At 44.8% G+C, this 15728-nt stretch overlaps 1 protein-coding gene across 4 annotated transcripts in view; it reads left to right on the top strand.

The window, feature by feature from the left end:
- Positions 1-14802, top strand: part of KCNQ5 (potassium voltage-gated channel subfamily Q member 5) — an 894563-nt gene extending 879761 nt beyond the window's left edge. For all 4 annotated transcript variants that reach the window (XM_075340207.1, XM_075340208.1, XM_075340210.1 and 1 more), the window contains one exon: positions 12169-14802. In XM_075340207.1, the coding sequence (XP_075196322.1) occupies positions 12169-13116 (948 nt within the window). In that variant the 3' untranslated portion in view covers positions 13117-14802. The remainder of the gene's footprint in view (positions 1-12168) is intronic.
- Positions 14803-15728: the final 926 nt, after the last annotated feature.

Here is a 15728-nt window from a genome sequence, read left to right as displayed (position 1 = left end):
CGGTGCTGCCACACACGCTGCAACATGTGCAGATTCCAATTCCTGCGTGTCGGAACATCGCATTTCCGGCGTTTAACTGCCAGACCCTAAGACTTCCGGAGTGATGAAAGTTGTTGAGCTGCTGTGTGCGCACGATGGAAGTGAGCACATAGCGAGCGTGCCCGCTGCACAAGGCCATGTAGGCCGTGATGGTGTTTTAAAAATTGCTGGAGAATTCGGTTCAACACGTGAGCCATACAAGGCACGTGTGTCACATTGCCCTGAGGATGGCCCGCAGCCAGGTTTGCATCATTGCCGCACACGGCTGTTAAGTCACCAACGGAGTCCGCTCCGTCAATTTGTACTCCGGTCGCCAGGTGACAACGTGTTCCTTTCATGAATAGTGCTGATGATGGGAGAGGAGTCGATGCCAGCGGCGCAGGTGGACGCAGGTTATGCTCACCCACTGGGCTGCATTACCTTGACAGATGCAGAATCTCTGGCTGAATGTAGCTGGTGGGTATCTCACAGATGAAATACCATCATTCAGCTACAACCATTGGGAAGACACCACACCCTTTTTTATGCACATCCTGTCTGCAGACCACTGCCAGACATAGCTATGAACCTCTGGTTAATTTTACCCCCAGTTCAGTTTTATGATTTTGTGTGCTTGTTACCTGACTACTTTTCCTGCTTGCTGTTTATGTACCTTGTTGGCCGATCCGCATTTCACCTCTGCTTGTTTTCTGATTAAGTCCTGGCCGTCCCATTCTGTTCCTGTTCCTCAATTAATGTTTTGACCCTGCCTGACTACTATTCTCTGGAATAGCGGTGTGACTCACATTTCCCATACATTTCAAAGTAAACCTTTGACCGCCTGATGGCATTGAGCTCTGCTGCCAGCATAGTAAGGAGGTGTGTGGTAGTCCTTGTGCGCAGTTACAAGGAAGGGTTGCCTGACCACACAGGGTTTGCGCCAAGGTGGAGGACCCACACGAGGTTGAAGAGGCAGAAGCAGTGTATTAACTTCTACATACAGAAGAAGGATTGAAACAACTCGTGGGGACGGCAAGACTTGTACAGCAGACCCTTCTCCATCTCTCACCATAGTTTGCCAGTGCCCAGTCAGTGACATGTAATGACCCTGTCTATGCTTACTGGTCCAAGTATCTGTGTTGAAATGCACCCTGTCGCACACAGATTTTCTCAAGGAAGTGGTGATGTTGTGTGCTACATGCTGGTGTAGCGCGGGCATGCTTTTCTTGGAGAAGCAGTGGTGATTGGGCATCTGGTAGTGGGGCACAGCGACAGACATAAGGTCTCTAAAATCCTGTGTGTCCACTAGGCGGAAAGGCAGCATTTCGGTAGCCAACAGCTTACAGAGGGATAGAGTCAACCACTTAGCTTTGTCATGGGTCGCAGGAAGTGGCCTTTTATTTGACCACATCTGAGGGACAGAGATCTGGCTGCTGTCTGTAGACAGTGTTGAGTAGGGTGTCCCTGGAAAAATGCAGGTTTGTGAGGAAAGTGCAGGCGGAGACATGATGTTGCCTTCATCTTGCCTTCAGATCTGTTCATCTTGTATCATTTTTAAAAAACACAGCAAGCAAGGGTTACTCCAAGCGGAGTCTCCCTTTTTTCCAAAAATTGGGCACACAGACACCCCATCAGTGGCAGCACTTGTGCCCTAGTTGCAAACAGGATGTTTTGATTTGCATCAAGCACATTCAAAAATACGCCATAATTAACCGTCCCCAGCATGACACCGGGGTAGGTAGATAAAGTCTTTGCTGAACCATGACTTGGTCATCTTGGCTCCTTTTAAAAACAATGTAAGCAAGGGTTACTCCAAGCGGAGCCTCCCTTTTTTCCAAAAATTGTGCCCCACACACACCCACCCATTCAGTGGCAGCAGTTGTGCCCTAGTTGTACACTTCACAGCTAGATTTGCATCAAGCACATTCCAAATCCACAAGCATTTACTCTCCCCAGGATGACACAGGGGTTGTAAATTCCTTCTGGATCCATGACTTGTTCATTTTGATGAACGTCAGTCTGTCCACATTGTCACTGGACAGACGCGTGCGCTTATCTGTCAGCACACACCCAGCAGCACTGAAGACACGTTCAGAGACAACGCTGGCAGCTGGACACGACAAAATCTCCAAGGCGTAACTGGATAGCTCTGTCCATTTTTCTAGATTTGAAGCCCAAAATGAGCAAGGCTCTATTTGCAAAGTCATGGCATCGATGTTCATTTGTAGATACTCCTGTATCATCCTCTCCAGCCGTTGACTATGTGTCAGACTTGTTGTCTCTGGTGGCCTTGCAAAGGAGGGTCTAAAAAAATTATGAAAAGATTCCATAAAATTGCTGTTACCAGCACCAGATACGGTCCTACTGGTACGTGTAGACTGTTGAAGATGACGAGACCGTCCCATGTTTGTCAAGTTACAACTGGGAGATTCACTCCCTGCACCTGCACGGTTGTTTGGTGGAAAAGCGGATCTAAGATCGAGTAACAGCTTTTGCTGATACTCCTGCATAAGTGCGTCCCTTTCTATGGCTGGAATTATGTCACAAAATTTGGACTTGTACCGGGGATCTAATAGTGTGGCAAGCCAGTAGTCATCATCACTTCTAATTTTGACAATACGAGGGTCATGTTGGAGGTAGTGCAACAAGAAGGCACTCATGTGTCTTGCACAGCCATGCGGACCAAGTCCACGCTGTGTTTGTGGCATAGAGGTGCTAACCGTTCTTTCTTCCTCTGACATCTCTCCCCAACCTCTTTCAACTGAAATTTGACCAAGGTCCCCCTCATCTGCTGAGTCTTCCATGTCCATGGACAGTTCGTCCTCCATATCTTCATGTCCTCCTGCACCTTCCTCAACATCTCGCCTGCTACTATGCGCCCTTGTTGATCCCTGTCCCCCATGGTCCCATGCCTGGCGCCTTGGTGATGATGAACGTCTGGACCTTGGTGATGTTGTTGTGTCTTGCGCATATGAATCCTCCTGTAGTTCCTCCCCTTCCTGTTGTCCCACCCCCTGACTCCGAATAGTGTTTAGCGTGTGCTCCAGCATGTAAATGACTGGAATCGTCATGCTGATAATGGCATTGTCAGCGCTAAACATATTCGTCGCCATGTCGAAACTGTGCAGAAGGGTGCATAGGTCCTTGATCTGAGACCACTCCATCAGGGTGATCTGCCCCACCTCTGCATCTCGTTGGCCCAGGCTATACGTCATGACGTATTGCACCAGGGCACGGCGGTGCTGCCACAGTCGCTGTAACATGTGGAGAGTTGAATTCCAGCGTGTCGCCACATCGCATTTCAGGCGATGAACCGGCAGGCCGAAAGACTTCTGGAGCGATGCAAGTCGCTCAGCTGCGGCGCTTGAACGGCGGAAGTGAGCAGACAGTTTTCGTGCCCTGTTCAGAAGGCCATCTAGGCCGGGATAGTGTGTTAAAAATTGCTGCACGACAAGGTTCAACACGTGAGCCATACAAGGTACGTGTGTCACCTTGCCCAGGCGAAGGGCCGCACCCAGGTTTGCAGCATTGTCGCACACGGCCTTACCAGGCTGCAGGTTGAGTGGAGACAACCATTTATTAAACTCGGACCGCAGAGCTGACCACAACTCCTCAGCTGTGTGACTCTTATTCCCAAGACATGTCAAGCTAAAGACCGCCTGATGCCGTTGCGCTCTGCTGCCAGCATAGTAATGAGGGGTGCGTGATTCCTTCTGCGCAGTGAGAACGCTGGTGGCCTGACCAGGCAGGCTTGGGGCGGAGGTGGAGGACCCAGATGAGGTGGAGGATGCAGAAGCAGTGGCGGAACTTGGACAGACAGAGGATTGACACACAAGTCGTGGGGACGGCAAGACTTGTGCAGCAGACCCTTCACCATCTATCACCATAGTTACCCAGTGGCCAGTCAGCGACATGTATCGTCCCTGTCCATGCTTACTGGTCCAAGTATCGGTGGTGAAATGCACCCGTTCACACACAGAGTTTCTCAAGGAAGCGGTGATGTTGTGTGCGACATGCTGGTGTAGCGTGGGCACACCTTTCTTAGAGAAGTAGTGGCGACTAGCCATCTGGTACTGGGGCACAGCGACAGACATAAGGTCTCTAAAATCCTGTGTGTCCACTAGGCGGAAAGGCAGCATTTCGGTAGCCAACAGCTTACAGAGGGATAGTCAACCTCTTAGCTTTGTCATGGGTCGCAGGAAGTGGCCTTTTATTTGACCACATCTGAGGGACAGAGATCTGGCTGCTGTGTGTAGACGGTGTTGAGTAGGGTGTCCCTGGAAAAATGCAGGTTTGTGAGGAAAGTGCAGGCGGAGACATGATGTTGCCTTCATCCAACGTTGGTGCTATCGATGTTTGAGAGAGCTGTACACAATCACTTGTTTCCCCTTCCAAACCAACTGACGACCTACCAAGCAAACTGCCTGTTGCGGTTACAGTGGTGGAAGTTGTGGGTGGAAAAACAGGTGTGACAGCTGTCCCCACAGTCCTAGAAGATGACGAGCGCGCGGATGCACTGGAAGGGGCAGGCGGTGGATGGTTGGCTCCGCTAGGCCGCATTGCAGCACGGTGAGTTTCCCACCAGGCCATATGATATTTATTCATGTGACGATTCATGGAAGAAGTTGTCAAACTGCTGAGGTTTTGACCTCTACTAAGAGAACCATGCCAAATGTTACAGATCACATAATTTGGGCGATCTTTTTTTATGTCAAAAAAGGACCAGGCTAGGCAAGGCTTAGAGGACATGCGACCTGTTGATCCACCCCGAATAATGCTCAGAGGCAGAGTGGTGGCTGAGGATGCAGTTGTAGACGTGCTACCAGTGCTCCGACTGTGTCCAGGAAGGCGCAAGGTAACTTCGTCGTCGGTTGCATCCTCCTCCACCGCCTCTGTTGACCGCCTCGAGTGTCTGACTGTGGGTTGACAGTGAGTGGGATCTAGAACTTCATCATCAATTGTTGTGTTTGCACTCCCCTCCCCCTCAGACCGAGCCTCTTCTTGCCCTGACCGAATATTTAAGTTGTCATCCCAATCGGGTATCTGCGTCTCATCTTCATCAGTATGTTCCTCATTGTCTATAACCACAGGTGTTGGAAAGGCAGCATTTTGGTAGCTAACAGTTTGCAGATGCTGAAAGTCAACCTCCAAGCCATGTCATGCCCTTCTAAAAGCATGTAAAACACAGCGAGGGGACTCCAACCACAGTCTCCCTCGTTTACACTAACTGTGCCACACACACCCCACTTGACTGGCATCGGTTGAGCCCCCTTTTGAAAAAGAAAAAGATGCTTTGCATGAAGCACTCTCAAAAATACGCGTGCCTTTCCCGTCCCCTGGCTGACCCAGGGGAAGAAAAGTCCTCTGAGAGCCATGACTTGTTCATCTTGGTTCTTTTAGAAACACAGCGAGGGGACTCCAACCACAGTCTCCCTCGTTTACACTAACTGTGCCACACACACCCCACTTGACTGGCATCGGTTGAGCCCCCTTTTGAAAAATAAAAAGATGCTTTGCATGAAGCACTCTCAAAAATGCGCGTGCCTTTCCCGTCCCCTGGCTGACCCAGGGGAAGAAAAGTCCTCTGAGAGCCATGACTTGTTCATCTTGGTTCTTTTAGAAACACAGCGAGGGGACTCCAACCACAGTCTCCCTCGTTTACACTAACTGTGCCACACACACCCCACTTGACTGGCATCGGTTGAGCCCCCTTTTGAAAAAGAAAAAGATGCTTTGCATGAAGCACTCTCAAAAATACACGTGCCTTTCCCGTCCCCTGGCTGACCCAGGGGAAGAAAAGTCCTCTGAGAGCCATGACTTGTTCATCTTGGTTCTTTTAGAAACACAGCGAGGGGACTCCAACCACAGTCTCCCTCGTTTACACTAACTGTGCCACACACACCCCACTTGACTGGCATCGGTTGAGCCCCCTTTTGAAAAAGAAAAAGATGCTTTGCATGAAGCACTCTCAAAAATCCGCGTGCCTTTCCCGTCCCCTGGCTGACCCAGGGGAAGAAAAGTCCTCTGAGAGCCATGACTTGTTCATCTTGGTTCTTTTAGAAACACAGCGAGGGGACTCCAGCCACAGTCTCCCTCGTTTACACTAACTGTGCCACACACACCCCACTTGACTGGCATCGGTTGAGCCCCCTTTTGAAAAATAAAAAGATGCTTTGCATGAAGCACTCTCAAAAATACGCGTGCCTTTCCCGTCCCCTGGCTGACCCAGGGGAAGAAAAGTCCTCTGAGAGCCATGACTTGTTCATCTTGGTTCTTTTAGAAACACAGCGAGGGGACTCCAACCACAGTCTCCCTCGTTTACACTAACTGTGCCACACACACCCCACTTGACTGGCATCGGTTGAGCCCCCTTTTGAAAAATAAAAAGATGCTTTCCATGAAGCACTCTCAAAAATACGCGTGCCTTTCCCGTCCCCTGGCTGACCCAGGGGAAGAAAAGTCCTCTGAGAGCCATGACTTGTTCATCTTGGTTCTTTTAGAAACACAGCGAGGGGACTCCAACCACAGTCTCTCTCGTTGCCACTAATTGGGCCACACACACCCCACTTGACTGGCATCAATTGACCCAATTTTCAAGATGAAAAAGATGCTTTGCATGAAGCACTCTCAAAAATACGCGTGCCTTTCCCGTCCCCTGGCTGACCCAGGGGAAGAAAAGTCCTCTGAGAGCCATGTCCACATTGTCAGTGGACAGACACATGTGCTTATCTGCCAGCAGACCCCCAGCAGCACTGAAGACAGGTTCCGAGAGAACGCTGGCTGCAGGACACGACAAGATCCCCAAGGCGTACGTGGCGAGCTCAGGCAATTTATCAAGATTGGAAGCCTAAAATGAGCAGGGCTCAAGTTGCACAATAATGGAATCGATGTTTCCTTGCATATACTGATATATTTGTGTGTCCTCCTCTTTTTCCTTGTCCAGCTGTTTTGTTTTCGCATGAGTATATGTCCTTGTCACTTTCCCATGTGTTTGAGTTGTTTGTCACCTTTTGGACACCTTTGAGGGTGTTTTCTAGGTGTTTTTCTGTGTTTGTGATTGCCTGCCATTGTTTCCTATGCAGTTCGAGTTCGGTTCGTCGAACGTTCGACGAGCCGAACTCGAACGGGACCTCCGTTCGGCGAACCGGCCTCGAGCCGAACCGGGACCGGTTCGCTCATCTCTACTGTTCACATGAGACCAGACAGCTCATTTATGAGTGACACATCAGCAGTACATTTTTTAATACACAATTTTATTTGCAACATTTAATAAAGAAAGCTAAATTTTGATGACTAGTCAAGATCGGCGGATCAATTTGTGGGACGCCAGTCGATCAGCTAGGTCAGTAGACTCTGTCCGCTGGACTGGACACTCACAATACTCTTACCTTTCAGGGGCCGCGGTGCGGCTGTTCGATTCACCCATGATTATTATTATTATTCTTATTATTATTATTACATTCTACATGCAAATCTATATGTGGAAAAACAGATGAGATGGAGAAAGAAAGATTGGTATATGTGACTTTCACTAACTTGGAGGAGCCTCAATCATCGAAGAATATGAGTGCAGTTAATTATATTGCATGTATGGAGTTGCGGGCTCTGCTGCTGTGCAGATTATGCTTACTTTGGTATTGCTCCCTGCTGCCTACTCATCAGATAGTGCTACTCTCAGCAATCACCATCAGTCAGATGTCTCTCCACTTCTCTTCCTTCTGTTTCACAGTATGCAACTTCACAAAAGGAGAAAAAGAAACTGTGGTCAGGACCCCCTCCTCCCATATCTTCTGCTACTTTTTTTATTACTGCAGACAGGGGGTTTTGGGTAGTGAGGAAGTTCCTGAACATTTCCATAAAGCCTCAGAAATGAATTGGGAGTTAGGCTTCTGGAAAATAAGGGTCGTGCACACGTTGCGTAATATCATGCATTTACGCTGTGTTTAGCACTGCAGCGTAAATGCATGTGTCCTGCTTCCCCAGCACAATCTACGTGTGCACGTTGCTTTTTTGAATGCAGCAATTTGGATGCTAAAATTTTGACCCAAATCCGTGCGTTCAAAAATGCAGCATGTCAATTAATTTGGGTGCTTTGGATGCTGCTCCCACTGTCTATGGTGGGGGCAGCAGCCAGAGCGCATGAAATCGGCATGTAATCTGCTGAAACACTGCATCCATTATGCAGTGTTTCTGCAGCGATTTGAAGTGCACATGTGCTGTCAAATCTCTGCAGAAATTTCAGCACGTACGTGCGCACGAGCCCTAAGGGAGATACCATTACCTCTAACAACATATTTTTCAGTTTATTATATTTACATGTAGTAAATGTAGTAAATGTAGGGGACGGTGTGCTCCAAAATGACACTTTCTTTGATTTCTTTAAATGTCGCTGTCATGCTAGACACAAGCATTTATGAGGTTAAACTGATGCAATCAAAATGGGTACCAGTTATGTAAAGCAGCCGACATCCGCGCTTTACATAATGGGCTCAATTCTTGTCCATATAGTGACAGCGCAAACCTTCCTTGTATATGGCGGCTGTCATTAGAAGGTTAAAAATTTGTTCTAAGGATGATGGCTGTCCTCTAGTGGTCTAATCTGAGATAAATGGGTACTGGCCATTACAGGGATATGTTCATCTGGACGGGTTATGTGATACACAACACTAAATGGAACTTTAGCGAATTAGCTCTATAGACCCATGGGTTACAAGAACCAAAAACCATAAGGAGCCAAAAAGGGAAACAAATGTTGTTCCTCTGCGCTGTTGAGTGATATTCCAAGGCGAAATAATACCGCGATACTGAACTGAATGCTTTATTATTAATGCTTTTGAAATTTGTCTAACGTCTTCTACTGTATACAACCACGGTAGAAACATAGTTACATTGTCACAGAATTAAATGTCAGATACTTTCAGATAAAGGCCCCAAAACCAGAAAAATAACGTGGCATGACAACGATATATCAATTGTCCATTTCAATAAAGAAGGAAAAGAACAATAAAACAGCAGAAAATAAAAAATACAATTAGAAGTCAAGTATATACTCTCTCACTGTGGCTCACCACACTTCACACATAGAAAACTGGTGGTTCACCCACTAAATTGTAAGTAAATTTATTTCTAAAGGTGCTATTTATATGAATTTATAACGAGATGTCGGTAACAACCCATCCAATAAACACACGCAAAGAAATCAAACCACAAATGTCCATAAATTAAGTTATGTTTAGTAATGAAAAATGACACATTACCCCAATTGCCACCGCATCCAATAAATGCGACAATTCCAGGCGGCTGGAAGATGATATTTTTAGGCTGTGTCTCCCCAGCCTGAGAATACCAGCCCCCAGGTGCTGAACTTTATCTTGGCTGGATGTCAAAATTGGGGGACCACACGTAGGATTTTTTTATTATTTATTTAAATAATTAAAAAAATAAATTAAAAAAAAGTTGCATGCGGTTCCTATCCTTTTGATACATAGCCAAGATAAGTGCAGGACTGGGGCTGCAGCCTGTAGCCATGAGCTATTTATTTTTATACCATGATACTGACAGTAGATGCTAGAGTGTACGGGCACCTTCCAGGTATGACGTGATTTCAACACGCCCCCATCACATGCCATCTGACATTTCCAGCAAGAAAAAAAAAATATTTTTCTAAGTCCTTGTGGGCATGGAGTTATTTATAATAAAAGCGAGGGTGTGGGGGTAAGACCCCTAGATAGGTGGGTGCAAGGGGGGCACAGGCCCCACTTGCATGATTATGTTGCATGAGAGGAAACATCGCGACGCCCACCAAGTGAGTCATCCTTACAAACCTGGAATAAGCCTGTACATTCTAGGCTCACGGTAGATGCTAGAGTGTATGGGCTTCTTCAGTTACACTGCTTTCTCTGCCCAACAGCTGTCCTGGCACCTGTGATTGGATGCAGTCAGCTGACATGCTGACACCCAGGGTGGGGACGCATCTGACTGTAACCAATCACAGGCGCCGGTCGGCGGATAAAGCAGTGCATATGCATGAGCAGTACTTAGCGGCCAAGGAAGTGAATGCGAGGCATGGGAGCAGCGTACAGCCTCGCCGGAGCCTTGGTAAGTACAGCGTGCTTGTTCCCATTCCCCTATCACTTCTACCACCATGTTTAATCTCCGGATTCTGATCCCCATAGACTTATATGGAGGCCAGATTCCGAACCAGATCAGGATTTAAAAAAAAGAGAACAGGATCCTGCCGATCCTGGTTATCTGTGAGTCCGCCCATCTCTAGATATAATGTTACACAAAACTCCAAAAATAGATAGGACAAAATTGTTGGCACCCTCAACTTAATATTTGTATCCACACACTTTGGAATAAATAACTGCAATCAATCGCTTCCAATAAACATCAACAAGCTTCATATACCTCTCAGCTGGAATTTTGGACCACTCTCTTTTTGCAAACTGCTCCAGGTTCTCATATTTGAAGGGTGCCTTCCCCCAACAGCAGTTTTAAAATTTCTCCACGGATTTTCAATGGGATTTAGATCTGGACTCATTGCTGGCCACTTCGGAACTCTCCAGTGCTTTGTTTCTATCCATTTCTGGGTGCTTCCTGAAGTATTTATAGACATCTATGGTTTGATTTCTTTGAATTGGATGCGTTGTTACTGACATCTGGGGATAAATTCACATCAATAGCAAAGTTAGAAATATATTTACTGAGAAAATTAACGACATGTTCAATATTTATTTCGCCAGCTATATATTACACTTTTGTTTTCTCATTTGCCTTTAACATTGTTTGTCATCTTTTTTTTATTTTCTTATGTTTTCCTTTTTGAGGTATACTCGGTTTCTGATTAGTTTATTATTAGTTTTTATTTTCCTTTATTTTTTTTATTTTTTCTCCTTTTCTGTCATCAGCATTATTGAAACGAACCATGGATGTATTGCTGACACACCACGTGTTTTATTTTTCTACTCAGAAAACCTCTTTTCATTCAACTATTAAAATAAAATCTCTTATACTCACTTTTGCTGCCGACGCTGTTACAGCAATGTCGGCACTTGCATGTGAAATTGTTATGTCACGCAAACCCTATGCCCAATTAGGTGGTGACAGTAAAGCCAGCAGTAATTGGGCGCAGGGCTCGCGTGAGGTAGCCATCACCAATGAGGTCCTGAAGAGCGAGTGCCGATACTGCTGTACCAGCGTCGGTAGTGAAGGTGAGTATAAAGGGCACTTTACACGCTGCGATATCACTATCGATATCGCTAGCGAGTATACCCACCCCGTCGGTTGTGCGTCATGGGCAAATCGCTGCCCGTGGCGCACAACATCGCTAACACCCGTCACACATACTTACCTGCCTAGCGACGTCGCTGTGGCCGGCAAACCGCCTCCTTTCTAAGGGGGCAGTTCGTTCGGAGACACAGCAACGTCACTAAGTGGCCGCCCAATAGAAGCGGAGGGGCGGAGATGAGCGGGACGAACATCCCACCCACCTCCTTCCTTCCTCATTGCAGGCGGACGCAGTTAGGAGGTTGTTCCTCATTCCTGCGGTGTCACACGTAGCGATGTATGCTGCCACAAGAACGACGAACAACCTGCGTCCTGCAACAGAAATGATATTTCTAATTAGAACGACGTGTCAATTTTGATCGTTAACGGTCGTTTGTGCGTTTCATACGCAACGATGTCGTTGCGTGTAAAGCGGCCTTAAGAGTTTCTGTGGCAACTTATTTTACTGGGGAAAACTTGATGAAAAAGAAGGGGGTTGTCCTAGTATTGGATAACCCCTTTAATTCTGTGACAATTTAATTATGTTTCTACTGTAATTGTATCCTGAGGAAGAAGTCGGATAACTTCTAAATGCTTTATAAGAAAAACCACATTCAGTCCACCAAGTATCCTAGTCTAATTTCCCTTGGAATACCAGCAGCAGAGTAGAGGAACCACATTTGTTTATCTTTTGGTAGTGTATATCCTTCTGTTTAAATTTCAGGATTTTTTTACTGGAATATGCATTAAACAGAAGTAAAAAATGTAGTTTGAAAAGAGCCACTTTTCATATAGGCATTTGATAAAAGTAGATTTTGCCCAAGATTCAGAATTCTGAAAACTGGTTGATGTGATATGTTTATATTTTTATTTCTTTCCTAGGTACAGTCAATTGAGTCAAAATTGGACAGCCTACTTGATATCTACCAACAGGTCTTAAAGAAGGGATCTGCCTCAGCACTGACATTGGCATCATTTCAGATGCCCCTATTTGAATGTGAACAAACTTCCGATTATCAAAGTCCAATAGACAGCAAAGATTTGTCAAACTCTGCACAGAACAGTGGATTCATAACCAGATCAGCTAGTGCCAACATCCCCCGGGGGTTACAGTTTGTGCTGACACCAAATGAATTTAATGCACCTGCCTATTATGGATTTAGTCCTACATTGGATAGCCAAGCAACACAAGTGTCAGCAAATGTAAATGACGGACCTGTAACTGTGGTAACAAACAGTATATCAAACCAAATAAGCCAGCCCTCGAAGCCAACAGCACCAACAACATTACAGATACCAGCTGTATCTCCACTGAAACACATCTGTAAACCAGAACCAATTCACATAATTCCCATGACCACAAAAGAGGATGTGTGTGACGTCACCGCTTGCCTTGTAGCTTCAAAAGAAAGCATACAGCCTGCACAACCCAGTTTAACTAAAAATTTTGTAAGGCGGAAAAGTCTTGATACAAATAGTGGTGTATTGTCTTCAGGTCCATTCACTCACAAGGATTTTGGCAAATCAATTTCTATACAAAATCTAATTCAATCTACAGAAGAACTAAATGAACAGCTATCATGCAGTGACTCGAGCGTCTCAAGAGGCAGCCAGGACACGTACCCACAGTGGAGAGAGTCCAAACTTTTTATTGCAGATGAAGAGCTAGAGACAGAGACGGAAACATACGATGCTGCCTCTGATCCTACGGTGGAAACCACATTGTTATCTGACTCTATGAGGACTGGAATAGCAAGATCATCTCAAAGCATTAGCAAAAATAGGGATGGTACAGAAACCCTTAGCCCTCCACATGTCAAACACAAATAATATTTTGTGGGGTTTACAGTTTCCTTAGTCATTCATATCATTGCATGAACTGTTTTGAAAGCTCTTACAATTAGCAGTGCAAGAATTAGAAAGAACCCGAATGGAAGTTCTCTGAGCCAATCTCTCCTGGTTGCATGAACATGCATGTTTTACGTGAAGGCTAGGAGCGTAAAAAAGATATTCCTATATCTTTAATCCTATAAACTATAGAATACAGTATACAGTGGTTGGTGTAAATGCCCACTCACCTTGAAAGTCAATGACACCAGATTGAAGTAGACATATTGTATTGGGAGCCCCACATTTTTCTGGTACTGTTCTCTAATTGTACGGTCTAAAGCACTTTGTATCAAGGTAGAAAAATATCTGTCCAAACTAGATCTATAAGGTCATGTTTACAAGATAAAGATGTTACAGCTGCTAGCAATTTTACCAAGGAAATGAGTAACATTGGACCTTACCCGCTGCTAGTTGTGACAACATGGCGCATACACATTCATTCATTTCAATAATTTAATGCACATGTAACAAGAATGTTGATTTCTGTATATTTTTGGTGAAATAGTGTTGTGACATACAGTTGGCACATCACATTCAGGTTGTTATTTTGCTACGAAGATTTCTAATATATTAAACAAGTCACTGCAGTCTTAACCATACAAATTGCTGTAAAAACTCTTTCGTGAAGGACTTGACCTGTTTACTATGAAAAAAAAAAAAAGTTCTGCCTCCACATTTCTTTTCAAAGTATTCTTGGATGTTAAACGATAGGCTTGTTATGTGAACATACTTACATACTGTATATTGTGTATATGGTGTCCTTGTCTATGAAAACTGCTTTGAGGGAAATTATTTCAGAAATGAAAAAAGACAAGAACTAAAGCTGATTTGATTCTTTTACTCATTGGCTTGGTTCTGACAAAGCCATTCTTAGGAAATATTGAAATACATGCTCATGTTATATGGTAGATGATAGAACCTCCTCTCCCCGGCCGGACGTGATGTCCTTGGAAATTAATTATTATGTTTTTTCTATTTCTTCTACATGAACAAAAATGAATGATCAATTCTGAAAGATGTCTGAAGCACAAAACACTTCTTACTGTTTGCCATTTCAGATTCCATTTTGGGTTTCTATCTCCTTAGTACATTTTTGCTCTTCTTAAAGCTTGTTTACTACTACTAATTTTGTGACATTACGTAGGGTATCTCAACATCTCAGCTCGTATTAGAAATAACTTATTTTGAATGTCTGCATCCGTTTAGCCAATAACTATTCTGTACATTGAAAAGTATTGTACAATGTATACAGCTATACAAGTTTTCTTTTCATTTTATTTTAATCAATGTTTCACGTGCCTTTATTTCATTGTACATTTGCCATATCTCATAGGTCTGCATTTTGATTAATAGATGATTGCAAAATATATATATATATATATATAAAAAAAGTTTTTATTTAAAAAAGGAAAACAAACTGGTTTCTGTTACTTTTTCTCCATCGTTAGACAAAACAGGTACCCTTATTTGATTTTATTGGTAAATGATCACAAATAACTTGGTATACTGTATTTGCCTTAAATGAAATGCTTAAGAGCTTGAAATTTACTAGTTTTAATTTAATTTAATAAAAATTTTATGCACATTACTGCGCAATTCTATGGATCATCTATGAATAAGAAAATATATGGAATATTTTTTTTTCCTGAAAGACGTAATAAAAACACAAATATGTTTTAGTTTGTTTGTTTACAATCCTGGTAATTTTTGTGCTTAAATTGAATAGAAATAGAATAATTAATTCATTGTAGATTCATACACACAATAAATTCATAGGTCTGGCGTTTGCCTTTGATGGTCAAAAAAAGTGATCACTGGTCACGGATGGCTTGCAAGGATGTCCTCTGGCAACACTTCAGGGTGTCATTATGATCTTACGGTTTAACTCTTTCACCCCCAAGTGTGAATTCTGCACTATCCGCTACTCGCACAAATAGTACGGCATTCGGGTTACTCATTACTTTGCAAGTTTTTCCCCATTGACTTGCATTGCACATGCTATTCGGAACGAATACACGAGTAGTAGACAGTACTTGTTATGAGTATAGCGAGTACGAATAGTTAATTACTCTCTGAACTCTACCCACAGGCAGGGCCGGATTATAGGCGGGACAAGCGGGGCTCCAGCCCAGGGGCCCCCAACAAAAGAGCTTCTAAGGGGGCCCCCACCACCAGGGCCATACTTGTCAGCATTTTTTTTTTCTTCACACCCTCTCCCCCTCCGTAAAGACAGTCTAATAAATCAGCTGTGTTTTCGGAGGGGGGGGGGGTGCACCGGCATTTATTTGTATCTGCGTCTTTAAGACGCAAAAACAAACTGCGGGCACAGGACGCTGAATGACCCCGGAAGTACCAGCGATTGCACTTCCGGGGTCAGAGGTGTGCCAATGAGCTCCCTGCTATGTGCTGCGGCCGTCATGGGCGTACCCAGCGAGGGCGGGGGGCACCTGCCCCCCCCTTCCTAGAAGCAGGGGCACGGTGTAATGGGCCGCTGTATGTGCAGCCACGCTCCTCCGCAGTGTGTGCATGCAGGCCCGACACACTAGCTGCAG

Source organism: Anomaloglossus baeobatrachus, chromosome 3, assembly GCF_048569485.1.
Source record: "Anomaloglossus baeobatrachus isolate aAnoBae1 chromosome 3, aAnoBae1.hap1, whole genome shotgun sequence".
Taxonomy (NCBI): domain Eukaryota; kingdom Metazoa; phylum Chordata; class Amphibia; order Anura; family Aromobatidae; genus Anomaloglossus; species Anomaloglossus baeobatrachus.
Note: the sequence above shows the minus strand (reverse complement) of the source record. Positions and strands in the feature narration are given on the sequence as shown.